This window comes from Chiloscyllium plagiosum, unplaced genomic scaffold (genome assembly GCF_037043375.1).
Source record: "Chiloscyllium plagiosum isolate Xiang-an unplaced genomic scaffold, Cpla_swu_hap1 HiC_scaffold_23, whole genome shotgun sequence".
Classification (NCBI taxonomy): Eukaryota; Metazoa; Chordata; class Chondrichthyes; order Orectolobiformes; family Hemiscylliidae; genus Chiloscyllium; species Chiloscyllium plagiosum.
The window spans coordinates 24,001,347-24,015,418 of NW_028270161.1; the positions used below are offsets into that span (position 1 = coordinate 24,001,347).

The 14,072-nt window shown below is 42.2% G+C and overlaps 1 protein-coding gene across 1 annotated transcript; it reads right to left on the bottom strand.

Moving 5' to 3' along the window:
- Nucleotides 1-625: 625 nt before the first annotated feature.
- On the bottom strand, nt 626-11,340 carry LOC148145844 (C-type lectin Cal-like). The gene is made up of 5 exons (XM_087999772.1): nt 11,258-11,340; nt 9,846-9,994; nt 4,298-4,426; nt 4,107-4,212; nt 626-847 (listed from the first exon to the last, which is right to left on the bottom strand). The coding sequence occupies exons 1-5, from the start codon at nt 11,310-11,312 to the stop codon at nt 759-761; spliced, it is 528 nt and encodes a 175-aa protein (XP_087855898.1). The 5' UTR covers nt 11,313-11,340; the 3' UTR covers nt 626-758.
- Between the last annotated feature and the right edge of the window lie 2,732 nt (nt 11,341-14,072).

Sequence of the window (14,072 nt, forward strand, 5' to 3'; positions counted from 1 at the left end):
TGTTATAGGAAAGATGCTGTGAATCTTGAACTGGTTCAGAAAAGATTTACAAGGATATTGCCAGGTTTGGCGGTGTGAGCTATAGGGAGCGTCTGAATAGGCTGGGACTATTTTCCCTGGAGCGTTGGAGGCTGGGGTGTGCCCTCATACACATTTTAAAATCATGTGGCGTGTGGGTAGGTCTTTTCCCCAGGGTAGCGGAGTCCAGAATTAAAGGGCAGAGTTTTAAGGTGAGAGGGAAAGACTTAAAAAGAACCTAAGGGGCTATGTTTTCCCGCAGAGAGGGATGTGTTTATGGAATACACTGCCAGAAGGAGCGGCGGAGGCTGGTGAAATTACAATATTTAAAAGGCATCTGGATGGGTATGTGAATAAGAAGGGACTCGATCATTTTCGAATATCTCGTGGACATTGATGAGTTGGTACTGAAGGGTCTGTTTCTGTGCTGTACATCTCCGTGTCTCTGTGACTCTAATCCTTCCTTTGCAGAAATGAATTATAAACTATCCATGTCCCTGTTCTGCTGTCTCCTCCCCAGTATAGCATTGAAAGAACAGATGGGTAGGAAGCATCAGTGGGACAGGAAGGCTGCTATAAACTAGACTCACAGTAACAAACACACAACTCATGATGCAATGTTTATTCTTGGCTGAGAAACTAAGTCAGTACAGTCATCATTGGCTGTGACCGCAACTACAAGCAGATTGAGGCACTACATCCACTCCCAGAAGGGATCCATTGAGCAGCAATAGATTCTTTTAGTAGCAGCAGGGATGCGGCAGTTTGTAGGAGCAAAGGAAACACAATTTCCAATCACAAGGCCGATCGTTCCAATTAGGTGTCTTTGCTGGAGAAAAGAAAAGAGTTCGGTAAATCAGACAACTATTTGTGTGATTGGTTCCTTCTGTGTTTTTGAGAGTATCAATGATCTTGTCATTTTCCCCATTGCTTTATTTAGAGCATTGGTAGTAACCCTAAGCCACAGGGTTATGATGTGTAAATACCACACGATTCATTAAAAAACACCAATGTTATAAGGACATAGCTTTCATGAACAACTGGAATAGACTGGCCTGAGGTCAAGGTTCGTTAAAGTTGAGCGTTAAGCCTCTTTCCAGAGAAAACAAGCAATTGTCTTACTGAGTGGAAGATGAATGACTGTGTTAGAGGACAATATTGTGATATTTCCCAATGAGTAAACTGATCAATCATTGAAGGCAGGACAGTGTCAAGGTTTGATCTCACTGGCTGCTGACAAGGAAATGGAGTATAAGGGAATGAGCCCCAGGGTGATAGTGAGCTCTCTCAGGAACAGGAGTTGTCTGATCACCGGCTGGAGCAGGCTGAGATGGAGCAGGCTGATCACATGATACAGTCTGATCCTTGGATAGGTCCACGTTATCTGGGTCACTAACAATTGTAAGTACAAGGGTCAGCTTTTGAAGTAATCCTATTTTTGCTGCAATTTGTTGTGTACATTGCTTTAATACAGGGCAATTAGGTCCTTTCCTTTGTTGGGATTGCCTTGGAATATTGATATCCAGAGTAAACCAGACAGACCAGGAAAAGCAGGAACAAAAGCTGACAAAAAGTACAATTTGTAAATAACCTGGGAGACTTTCTGCTGTGATCCTGTTTGCAGTCAGTGTACAAGTTACTCACATCTAAACCGTTTATACTATTCAGTGGGAGTTTGGATAGTTTGGGAGCTAAGTTTACTCTGGACTGGATTCTCCTGTGAACATGGACAGCAAAGACTCACCACAGGGTTAAACAATCTCCTTCCCCATGGCACAGATTTCAGATAATTGAAATAGTCTGTGAGATTTCAGTTTAGAATAACGTGTTTTGGATGATTTAGTTTTAAATCAGGGAGTCAAATCCTGTCGAGAGGTGGAGGGTACTTGGAGCTATTCAGGTGAGTTCATATCCTGGAAAGGCTGCCTCTATCTGACTTGGAACATCTAAATTAGGACCAATCAAGATAAACCTCTATTAAACATCAATGTTCATTCGGTTCTAATGGAGGTCAGTACCAGCGCACCCACGTCAGTCATCGCAGAACCAGTTTTTGATCAAATTTACTCTGGACTCCAGCCCTGAATTTTATGCAGGACCTCAGCTCGGCTGAGAATCTATCCAAGGGAACCTTTGCAGATTAATGGCCCAGTCTCTGTTCCGGTCTCTTCTGAAAGGCAGCTGGTTCAGTTACTAGTGATTATAGTAAAAGACTCAGGCACAAGCTTCATGGGGGCTGCTCGAGATTCATCTAGGATGGGTTAAGATTTTTCAAATAGAAAATGGCTGCTTGAGTGAAGTCTGAATTAAATGTCCAGAAATCTTCTCAGAAGGCGTAGAATTTCATAGAATCTCTACAGTGTGGAAACAGGTCATTTGGCCCAACAAGTGCATATCAACTCTCCGAGGAGCATCCCACCCCAACCCTACTCCTGCATTTCCCATGGCTAATCCACCTAACCTGCACATCTTTGGATTGTGGGAGGAAACCAGAGCACCCAGAGGAAACTCATGCAGACACGGGGAGAATATTCAAACTCCACACAGAGAGTCACCCAAGGCAGGATTTGAACCCGGGTCACTGGTGTTGTGAGGCAGCAGTGTTAGCCACTGAGGAAGCCAGGCCACTTTGCATGTTGACCAGCCATCAGTTCTGAGATTCTGCAAGGCCTGCCAAGTGCCATGTGCCTTACAGGCAAAAGAAGAGGCAGAAGTGAGAAGGCTGGAAATGGAAGGAATCATCAAACTGGTCCAATTCGTGGAATGGGAAGCACCGGTTTTACCAGTTTTGAAGCCTGATGGGTCGGTGCACCACTTTGGGGATCTTAAATCAAATGGTGAACCATATTTTCGCAGCTGAATAAACACCCAATCCATGGGTTAGAGGATTTATACACAAAGCTGTCCTTCAGCTGGACATGAGCCACACTGAATTGCAATTGCAGTTCGACGAGGATTCCCAGTTAATACCCATAAGGTTTTGTACCAGTATACAAAACTGCCATCTCGGGTATCACTACAGGTGTAATTTTCAGTGGATGATGGAGAATATTTTACAAGGTTTACTTCAGGTCAATATTTACCTTGAAGATGTTGTAATAATGGGGAAAACCAATAAGGAACACTGAGAGAACTTGGACATAGTCCTTTAAATGTTTTTCCTAAGTGGGACGATGCCTTACAAGTGAACCACAAATGTTCCAGGTTCCCCAAGTGACCTACTTGAGTTCCACCCATTGGAAGATAATGCGAGAGTGATCAAATATACCCTAGCTCCCATGTCTGTCCAGGAGCTCAGCTCATTCCTTGACCTGGTAATTTATTACAGAAAGTTCAAACATAACCTGACATCCATCCTGGTGCCTTTGCATCAACTTCTAATGCAGGGTCAGCCTTGGAAATGGTCTCAGACAATCCCGAGCTTCCAATGAAGTAAAGGTGAAGTTATCATCCTCAAAGGTGTTGGCATTCTACCATCTCCATATGGCATTGGGGTGATATTAGCTCTAGTGTGGCTCAATGGAGAGAAATACCCAACAGCTTACACATCCAAGTCTTTTGCTCACGCAGAGCATAAATACCCCCAGATAGAATCGGAGAATAGGAGATTCGGAGTCAGAAAGTTCCATCAATCCCTTTTGTGGGTTAAAGTTCGTGCTAATCACGGACCACAAACCCATACTCGGTCTGCTTAAAGAGGACAAAGCCAACTCTGAGAGAGAAAGCTGGGCTTTATTTCCTGTGTGCGTGTGTTCGTATTGAGTATAATAACCTACTTCTACATCACCGACTATGTTAAATCGATGAAGACTTCAAGCCATAAGTTCTGTTATGAGAATAAATCACCGATTTATTAAGAAACCTGATTGATGGCTCTTTGTGCTTAAAACCTGCTATAGATAAAGCTTTCAATTGATCATCTTGGTAAAATCAGTATAATTTTTCCAGTTATGTTGTGACCGGTGAAATACTGCGACTGGAACAACAATAGCTTTGGTCGTAAGAAACTCAACCACACGGAGTCCAGTTAGAATCTCATTCATGGATCTATTTGCCTTTTCCTTAGACATTCGACAGCATTGACTTACCAACGAAATGCACACAGTGTTCTTTACCACGATGGTTATTGGGTTGCCCCCTGTGCCAACGAATAAAATCTGATGAAGATCCATCAGTCCAGAGGAAAGCGTTCTCCTGTGGAGATATAAGTTCACACCACTGAAAAATATATTGTTTGCTTCCCCCAAATAATGTAATGCAACAAGACCAGTAACGTTACCTTGTAGATATCGTTGAAGCCGATCCAAGTTTGTTCTGTTTGAGAGAATTTCTCTGCAATAATACGATTCTGCTCTTCCCAGTGTATGGAAGCAAGATGACCACCCGGAGCCAGCGTTCGGCAGTGCAACTTGAAATGATTTTAAAAAAGACAATTTATTGCTGGCTACATTTTTACATTGAACATATTCAATTAGGTTTCTCCACCAGGTTAATGTTGAAAATTTGCTGCATTGGCATTAATTTTTCTTTTATGGACACATTGCTTTTTCCCATTATAAAATTTCACTCAAAAGTGTGGATAAGAAATGCAATGCATTTGCAAAGCTTTACTATTTCTGATCATTAATCTAACATATTTATGACATTTCCAAAAACAATGCTAAAAACAAAATATCATGGAAACCCTAACAACGAAAGACTCTTAATAAATTTATCTGTTACAGCTCCAAGTGGAAAGTACAACATTTGAGTCCACAATACAGCACAGGAACTGGCCCATCAGCTCACCAGCTGTGATGACCATGGTACCATTCTAAACACATCCCATCTGCCTCTATATGGGAGGATTCCTCTATCTCCAGCCTGCTCGTGCGTCTGTCACAATAGCTCTAACACATATCTGTCACTTTCCCTGGCAGTGTGTTCCAGCCGCCGACTGCCCCCTCCATGAAAAGTGTGCCTTGCACGGATCCTTTAAAACTTTCCCACCTCAGCTTAAACCTATGTCACTTAGTATTTGACATTTTCACCCTGAGCATTTCTGCACTGATCATGGTGGCATTCTGAAGTAATCCCATCTGCCTGCTCGTGGCCTGTCTCCCTTTATTCCCCACCTGTACATGTGTCTGTGTAAATATTTCTGAAATGTAGCTATCATAGCTGCACCCATCACTTACCCTGGCAACACATTCCAGTCACCGACCACGCTCTGTATAAAAAAACCTTGTCTTGCACATATCTGTTACGATGCGGAAGACAAACCCCTCTGCTAATTAAACTAAAACCCCCAGAAAAGCTCGCCTCAGTTTGTGATCTGCTGAAGTGTGAGTGGGTGAAAGAGACCTCCTAATTTCCACTGTTTAAAGAAAAATAGCAATTTATTTTCCTAACTCTAACAGTGAACACTAAACAAAAGCTAGTAACAGATCCAAGCCCCACCTTTTTCTTAACTAATTACTGTCTGACCCCAACTCTATAAAACTATTGCTCCAATAAGACAATTATTAAACATTGCATTAATTTAATCCCAAGTCCAAACAGACCCTTACGCTGTCTTCCTTCCAGACATCAGAAACAGTTACTTCCTTCTGTCCTTCCTATTCTGCTGTCTTCTTCCTGGGTTGTCTTCTTACTTTCTACTGCTTTTCCAGGAAAAGATACTTTCTGATAGATAGTGCCTTCTGAGATTTCTTTGTGAGCAAGATGTTCATTTCTTCAGATGATGGTTCTCTGTGTCAGTTGCTTTGACCAATTTTCAAAATGCCCTGGTATTTTATACCCCCCCAACATCGTACCTTCTCATTGGTCTGATGTTGTCAATACAATAAATTCAAACTCAACTGGGTTTAGTATCCTGGGTGTAATTTAAATTAAATGGTTAAATTCGAATTGTTGTCAAAACTGCAAACAAAATTCAGGTATCCGTTGAACAGCCGATAGTTACATGTATGTAATTTGGAAAAGCCTGTCTGTAAACTGGCAGCTGGGGCTGTACCTTAAATTCAGAAAACCCTTTTTATCTTAAACTGATCATATGTTCTTTTGAACTTGGAACATATCCTTTAAACTTTTCCCCCTCACCTTCAACTTATTCCACCTACTATTTGACGTTTACACCCTGGGAGCAAGATTCCGACCTCCTCCCTATCCATGCCTCGTATAATATTCAAAACTTCGGTCAGATCGCCTCTTAGCCCCTGATGGTCTACTGAAAACCATCCAAGTTTGTCTCATCTCTCCTTACAGCTAATACATCCCAATGCAGCAACATCCTGATAAACTTCTTTTGCACTCTATCCAAAGCCTCCACATCTTCCTATAGTGTGCAACCAGAACTGCACACATTAGTTCAAATGAGGATGAAATAATGGTCTCCTTTGATGTTACAGCCTTTTTCACATCAATTAACATCCACCTGGCCAAAGAAACACTGGCATCACTACCAGCAAAACCAGCACCGCAAACACCAGACAGCACCAACGTCATCAGCAAAGACAACATCCTCCAACGAGTAGATCTGTGCCTCACAACCCACTTCACATTCAATAACCAACAACCAACTACAAGCAATTCACCGAAACCGCCCATGGGATCACCAATATTAGGTCTCATAGCGGAAGCAGTAATGCAGAGACTTGAACAAGCTGCCCTCCCATCTATCCAGCCCAAACTTTGGGTCCATTTTATGTAGATGACACCTTTATTATCACAAAACAGAACAAATTAGAGGGAACTTACAACACCATCAGAATTACACGCAATATTCCAACAGTGGCCTAACCAATGTCCTGTACAGCCGCAACATGACCTCCCAACTCCTGTACACAATACTCTGACCAATAAAAGAAAGCATACCAAACGCCTTCTTCACTATCCTATCTACCTGCGACTCCACTTTCAAGGAGCTATGAACCTGCACTTCAAGGTCTCTTTGTTCAGCAACACTCCCTAGGACCTTACCATTAAGTGTATAAGTCCTGCTGAGATTTACTTTTCCAAAATGCTGCATCTCGCATTTAACTGAATTAAACTCCATCTGCCACTTCTCGGCCCATTGGCCCATCTGGTCCAGATCCTGTTGTAATCTGAGGTAACCCTCCTCGCTGTCCACTACACCTCCAGTTTTGGTGTAATCTGCAAACTTACTAATTGTACCTCTTATGCTTGCATCCAAATCATTTATGTAAATGACAAAAAGTAGAGGACCCAGCACTGATCCTTGTGGCACTCCACTGGTTACAGGCCTCCAGTCTGAAAAACAACCCTCCACCACTCCCTCTGTCTTCTGCCATTGAGCCAGTTCTGTATCCAAATGGCTAGTTCTCTCTTTATTCTGTGAGATCTAACCTTGCTAAACAGTCTCCCATGGGAAATCTTGTCTAACGCCTTACTGAGGTCCATATAGATCACATCTAACACTCTGCCCTCATCAATCCTCTTTGTTACTTCTTCAAAAAACTCTATCAAGTTTGTGAGACATGATTTCCCACGCACAAAGCCATGTTGACTATTCCTAATCAGTCCTTGCCTTTCCAAATACATGTATATCCTGTCCCTCAGGATTCCCTCCAACAACTTGCCCACCACCAACGTCAGGCTCACCGGTCTATAATTCCCTGGCTTGTCCTTACTACCCTTCTTAAACAGTGGCATCACGTTAGCCTACCTGCAGCTTGCTAAATAAATGCAATCAAAATTGAGAGACAAGACTCCTCCTGCACAAAGCCATGCTGGCTATCTCTGATAAATCCATTGTTTTACAAATATGCGTAAAAAAGCAAAGATGTGTAATGTATTATGTCTAGAAGATATTTTATGCCTGACAGGAAGGCATAAAATTAGTTGATAACGCAGACATCACTGACCAAGTGAAAGAGACATGAGGAAGCCACAAAAAATAAATTTCCAGTCAACAAGTCAGATCAAATATTAAACACATTTGTGCATTTTCAAGAATACCTGAATGTATAGCTGAGTGGCTGTAGGTTTTTAAACAGTATCTGGCCTTTCAATGAGCTGGGAACTGATGTTCAAAATGAACCATGTTTTCTATGATCTGAAGATCAGAATTCCAATCCTGGCCCCACAGAATTCCCACTCCATTTATTTTGCAGGACGTTTCCCTGGATGGTGATCAGGATCAGGCACATGCTGATTTCACTCTCCTCCACTCCAGGGAAGCTCAGACCAGTTAAAACAGGCAAAGACCACAACAGACAATAGATAATAGACAACAGGTGCAGGAGTAGGCCATTCTGCCCTTCGCGCCAGCACCACCATTCATTATGATCATGGCTGATCATCCTCAATCAATATCCTGTTCCTGCCTTATCCCCGTAACACTTGATTCCACTATCCTCAAGAACTTTATCCAACTCTTTCTTGAAAGTATCCAGAGACTTGGCCTCCACAGCCTTCTGGGGCAGAGCATTCCACACACCCACCACTCTCTGGGTGAAGAAGTTTCTCCTCAACTCTGTTCTAAATGGCCTACCCCTTATTTTCAAACTGTGTCCTCTGGTTCGGGACTCACCCATCAACGGAAACATGCTTCAGAACACCTTCAGAATGAATGAATCTGTACATTTCCCTTTGATATTCAATGAGATTACCATCACTGAATCAGCCTCTATTAACATCACAGTGCCATTTGTCAGAAACTGAACTGGAGCAGCATATAAATAAATAAATAAATACCTATTGCTACAAGGGCAGAGCTCTGGAATTCTGCTGTGATTAACTGACTTCCTGACTCCCCAAAGCCAGTCCACCACATGCAAAGTAGAAGTGAGGAGTGGGAGGGTGTACTCTCCAGCTCCCCAGATGAGTACAGCACCAACAAAGCTCAAGTAGTTTGAAAGTATTCGGGAGAAAGCAGCTCAATTGATTGGCACACCCAGTAGGTACCTTGAACATTCACTCCCTCCGTCACTAATGCAGAGTGTATACCATCCAAGGGATGGATTGCAATAACTCAGCAAGGCTACAGAAACAGCATCTTCCAAACCTGTGATCTGTTCCATCTAGAACAAGAATGATAGTAGTTATATCGCAACACCACCAAACCACACATCATCTTGTCTTGTACCTGTAATCTCTTTTTCTTCACTGTTGCTCGATCACACCCTGGAATTTTCTTCATTACAACATTATAAGGTGCACCGAAATTCCAAGGGCTGCAGAATGTCAAAACGGCAGCTCACTACCATGTTCTCAGGGCCAATCAAGCTGGGCTGTAAATGCTGACTCAGCTGGAAATGTCCACATACAAACAAAGGTCATAGGAACATGGGTTGGCCATTTTGCCCCTTGAGCCTGTTCTGACGTTCAGTTACATCATTGCTCATCTGTAGACAACTCCATATACCTATCTAATGCCCCTTTCCCTTGAAACCCTTGCTTAACAAAAATATTATCTATCTCAAATTTAACATGAACAACAGATCCAACATTCAGTGCTGATTGTAGAACAGAGTTCTTGTTATAACACACCCTTTGAGTGTCAAAGTGCTTTCTAACCTCTCTCCTGAACGGTCTGACCCTAATTTTTAAAGTATGTTGCCAATCCAACAAATGAATAAATCAAGTCTCACTGTTGTCCTTAGATGAATAAGGAACCCTCCATGTCTGGCAGATTCATGTCACAGCTCATTACCCTCATCATTTCCTTTGGGATATTATGGAGTTCACGTTACCCAGGTAATGTATACACGGCTTCAGAAACATCCAGGAATATACAAGAAGCTTCTTTCATTCTGTGTCCAGTCATTTTTGAAATGCTGAGGAACACAACCCAATAACTTACAATGGAGATTCCAAGGACTTACCTCAGCATCAATCCAAGTCTTTGGCTGAGAAACAAACTTGTAGCAATAGCCAAAATAAACAAAACCACCAGGACAATCCCCTTTGCCCAGAAGACTACGTTTCTCCAGGTCCTGATCCATACGTGTTGAATTTGGTGTCCATTGCTCAGCTGCAGATTAAAACAAGCTGCAATAATCACATCATTCACAGTTCATTGCCCCTTCATGAGGCTAGAAACTGGTGAGCACATGGTCGATGAGGCCTGCCTCAGAATGAGACTTTCCACCTGACTGCAATAACCTTCTTCATGCTCACTCTGTTTATTTATTTGGAAACAAAGAGAAAGCACTGTACAGAAAGATGCTGTTTCATCCAGTTAGTCAAAGACAGTGTTTATTTCCCACAGGAGTCCCCTTCCTTTCTGGTCACTTCCTCGGACAATGCCACCAATTAACTTCATTCCCTTCTGCTTGTCTACTTTCCCCTCAATGGGGACTGTAGAGTCTGTTTCTAGCACACCGTATAATCGCAAGTTCCACATTCTCAACGCTCTGGAGGAGGTCATTTTGCATGAGTTCCTTAATTGATTTGTTGGTGATGTGCTTATATTTTATGAATCCATCTAAAATATCATCAACCTTTTTTTACTCCAAATTGTCACCCTTCATTTGCCTTCATGGTTAATCTCAGGCTGCCCCCTTCCTCAACATTTCTATTTCTGAGGTGACACTGTCAATGGCAGAACTGGAAAATGCCCCAGCTCTCACTGATGCCATCATTACACTTATTCCTATGTCACATTCCGTAGGGAGTCTGTTCCATTCAGTTTCTCTGTCTGTCCTGTTCTGATGATGCCACGGTCAATACCAGTGTTTCTGTTATCTCTCCTGTTTCTTCCCAAAATGAGAGCTCACTCCGCAGTGTTTGGCAGTCCCTCCAACTGTCCCATTTCCCCGACTTCCCAAATTCCTTTCATTCCTTCATGTTAAAAAGTTTCCCTTACCTCATCTTCCACCCCTCAGATCTCCATATTGTTCACATTATCACCTCATATTTCTGCCACTTCATTCATTCCCATCCCCATTCAGTATTGCAGGACCCTGGCCAGTTTTTCAAACATTTGACCTTTAGTATTTATGAGGCCTCATTCTCTATCTTCTCACAGACAGTGTTCTTCCTACAATGTACTTTTCCATCAAGTCGAGAGAAAGCTGTGCTCTCTTGTGTTGGAGTGTGTCTGACTGACACTTCAGGACAGTAACTGTGAGCTGCTGGGTCTCAGGTAACAGAGACTTGCTGCAGGTGGACTTATCCCGCTCAGTCTGACTGCCCCAAATTCCCAGCTTCTGTGGGAACACTTTCCACATGACAATTTACATTTTGATTTTTTGTTTGCAATGGTAGATTTTTGGAGACAAGAGAATCCATTTACCTGCCGCATTACTGATGAGCAATGCACTCAGCAGCAAAACTCCAATCAACTTCATGGCTGAGGTGAAGTTCTTCTCCTCAAACCTGAAATAGAAAAAAAGATTCAACATTAATAACAATACGTCAGGATATTGGTAGGAATTTCCTGCTCCCTATGCTACCTCTCTCTTTCCCAGATAACGGATGTGATGGGGTTTTGATTGCTACTTCCAATATATATCATTAGCTGTGAGGAGCATGGAACCATTGACTCAAATCTGATTGGCTCAACCATTCATGATGTCAATATTATTGTTGAACAATAGGTGGCTGACAGCCAACAGGAGGGTCTGGAGGATATTCAAATACAGAATATTCAAAAATGTTCAAAATATTTGATGTGCTACGCCTGAGAATTTATGATGTGATATTGTGATTGCTGAGTGAGAGATGGAATTGGCAGTCACAATTCCCGACACTATAATCAGAGTGTAAATGAATGCACTTCAGAAAGTAGGATTTAATCAATGTGATTGATGCAAACAGTTAGGATTACTTATTATTGTTATGAGATGAAGTTCCCAGAATAAAGGGATAACATTCACAAAACTTGATGTTAAATTTAGTTTTTGTGTTCCACAGAAGAACTTTGGAATGTTTTATTCTGTTAAATGTGCATGAAATCATTAGTTGTTGTTGTTTCCTTCTTTTTCTGACATTGTGGATGAACCACTTGTTTCTTGGCTTATTCTGTTTCCCCATGTGTGTATATATATAAACCATATTAGCTGTGCTCCAGTCCTCTGGCACTGTACCATTTTATCGAGTCATGGAGTCATAGTGAGAGTGGAGGGTTGGAGCTATAGAGAGACACTGGATAGACTCAGAGTTTTTTTCACTGGAGTGTTGGAGGCTGAGGGGCATGGATAGGGTGAATAGCTAAGAGTACGGGAGTCCAAAACTCAGGGACATAAGTTTAAGGTGAGAGGGGAAAGATGTAAAGGGAACCTGAGGGGTAATGTTTTCACACAGAGGATGGTTGTGTATGGAATATGCAGTGACAGGAAGTGATAGAGATAGGTACAGTTACAACATTTAAACAACATTTGGACAGGGACATGAATAGGAAAGGGTTAGAGGAATATGGACCAAATGCTGGCAAATGGGATTATTTAACTTTGGGATACCTGGTCGGCACGTTTTCTGAAGAGATACATGTATTAGTGCCTCTGCTTCTCTGTCCAAACTCCTATCAATAGGCACCAGTGCAATGAAGCCTGACCAGGTGTAGGAGCATAACCCCTGACCGAGGACAAAGGTTCAGGAGGCGGCGGGATTCAGGCAAGTGGCAGACTTTATTCTTATTCAAGCAACAGCTGGTTAATGCAGGGAGAGGGTCAAAGACCTTCCCCAAATCTGGCCTTGATGTGAGAACCCAGTCACTCCCTTAATCGTGGCTCAGATCGGAAGAGAGATCAATGACACACTCTGATTGTTACAGTCAAATACAGCATTTTTATACATTTTGTGTTACAATAATCACATAGATCGTGGTCACTGTGTCCGTCCCCTTACTCTGTACACCCAATCCTGTGAAACACGTAATCAATGATGGGCAGCCCCAAGTTCCCATGATCGCATGGTGTTTAATCGAAATTGTAATCTCCAGGCCTTGGGATTTTTCTATGCATCTGATTCATTCATATTCCAGAGTTACTGGGCATACTCCTTCAGATCTGTCCCAGACTTGCTTATCCGTACGGGCTGCAACAAACATTATGTTGGACAAACGGGTAAGAAACTAGCCACCAGGAAACATGAGCACCAACTAGCAACAAAACACTTGACCATCTATCACTAGTATCCACAATCACAAACAAACAGGGACACTAGCTCACCTGGGACAATGTATCCATCCTGGGAAAGGCCAAACAAAAGCATGCGGGAGAATTCCTAGAGGCCTGGCATACAAGCCGGAACTCCATTAACAAACTATAGATTCCAACTCCATTTACCAATCTCTCAGTAATGGATTCAGAAATGATCCCAACCACCTCAGTAGACCAAGCCACATAAGTAGGAACCAGGTCAGGGCACCAATGCTTTACCGGAGGCTTACTGATGATGTTACCAGCACGGTGACGAAACGTCTGAGCACAAACCCACCGGCTCAGTCAACAAACCGACGACCTGTTATTAACTTCTGTTGTAACGTTAGTTATAAAGTGTAAAGTTATACAGCTACTTCTGATGTTGGCATTTTTATCTAATGAGCTGCGAACAATCTATTTTGTGCCAGGCATCTTCTCAGAGATATGGAAAGTATTTCCCAGGATTAATTAACTTTTCACATCTGTGTTTCAATATTTTTCTCCTAATGCTTCTATTATTCTTTGGTTACATATGTGTATTTATAATTATGTTGAAAACTATCTCTATGATAATCTGAATAAGTTTTAACAAGAACTTATTTCTTAATATTGAGAATAATTTCAAAGAAACAACTGATTACTACAAAATAGATGTCGCTGTTGTTTTTATAGCGGCAGAATGAGTTAGGCCGACTGCCTCATGGACTGTTCTGCACTCCTTGTTCTAAAAGGCGCCGTTCACCTAATGGGACAGCATCCTTTCATTAATGAGGCTGGAATCAATCACTTGTCTTATTCTAATGAACTTGTGTCTATTCTTAGGCATCCTCTCATCAAACTGTCTGGGATGGCTGTGAAGGGCCTCAGGTTCAACTTGGAGTAGCCGTGCTCAAAGGTACCATTATGTTTCTCTGAATGGTGGAGCAGCCTATTTAATTATGTTTATCCCTTGTCAGCCATTTATAT

Bases quoted from the DNA above. Each gene is read 5' to 3' on its own strand.
- LOC148145844 (XM_087999772.1), bottom strand. From the start codon at position 11,312: ATGAAGTTGATTGGAGTTTTGCTGCTGAGTGCATTGCTCATCAGTAAT. The intron at 4,427-9,845 runs GTAAGTCCTTGG...AATCATTTCAAG, and splicing joins AGACTTGGATTGATGCTGAG to TTGCACTGCCGAACGCTGGC. The intron at 4,213-4,297 runs GTAACGTTACTG...ATATCTCCACAG, and splicing joins GCTTCAACGATATCTACAAG to GAGAACGCTTTCCTCTGGAC.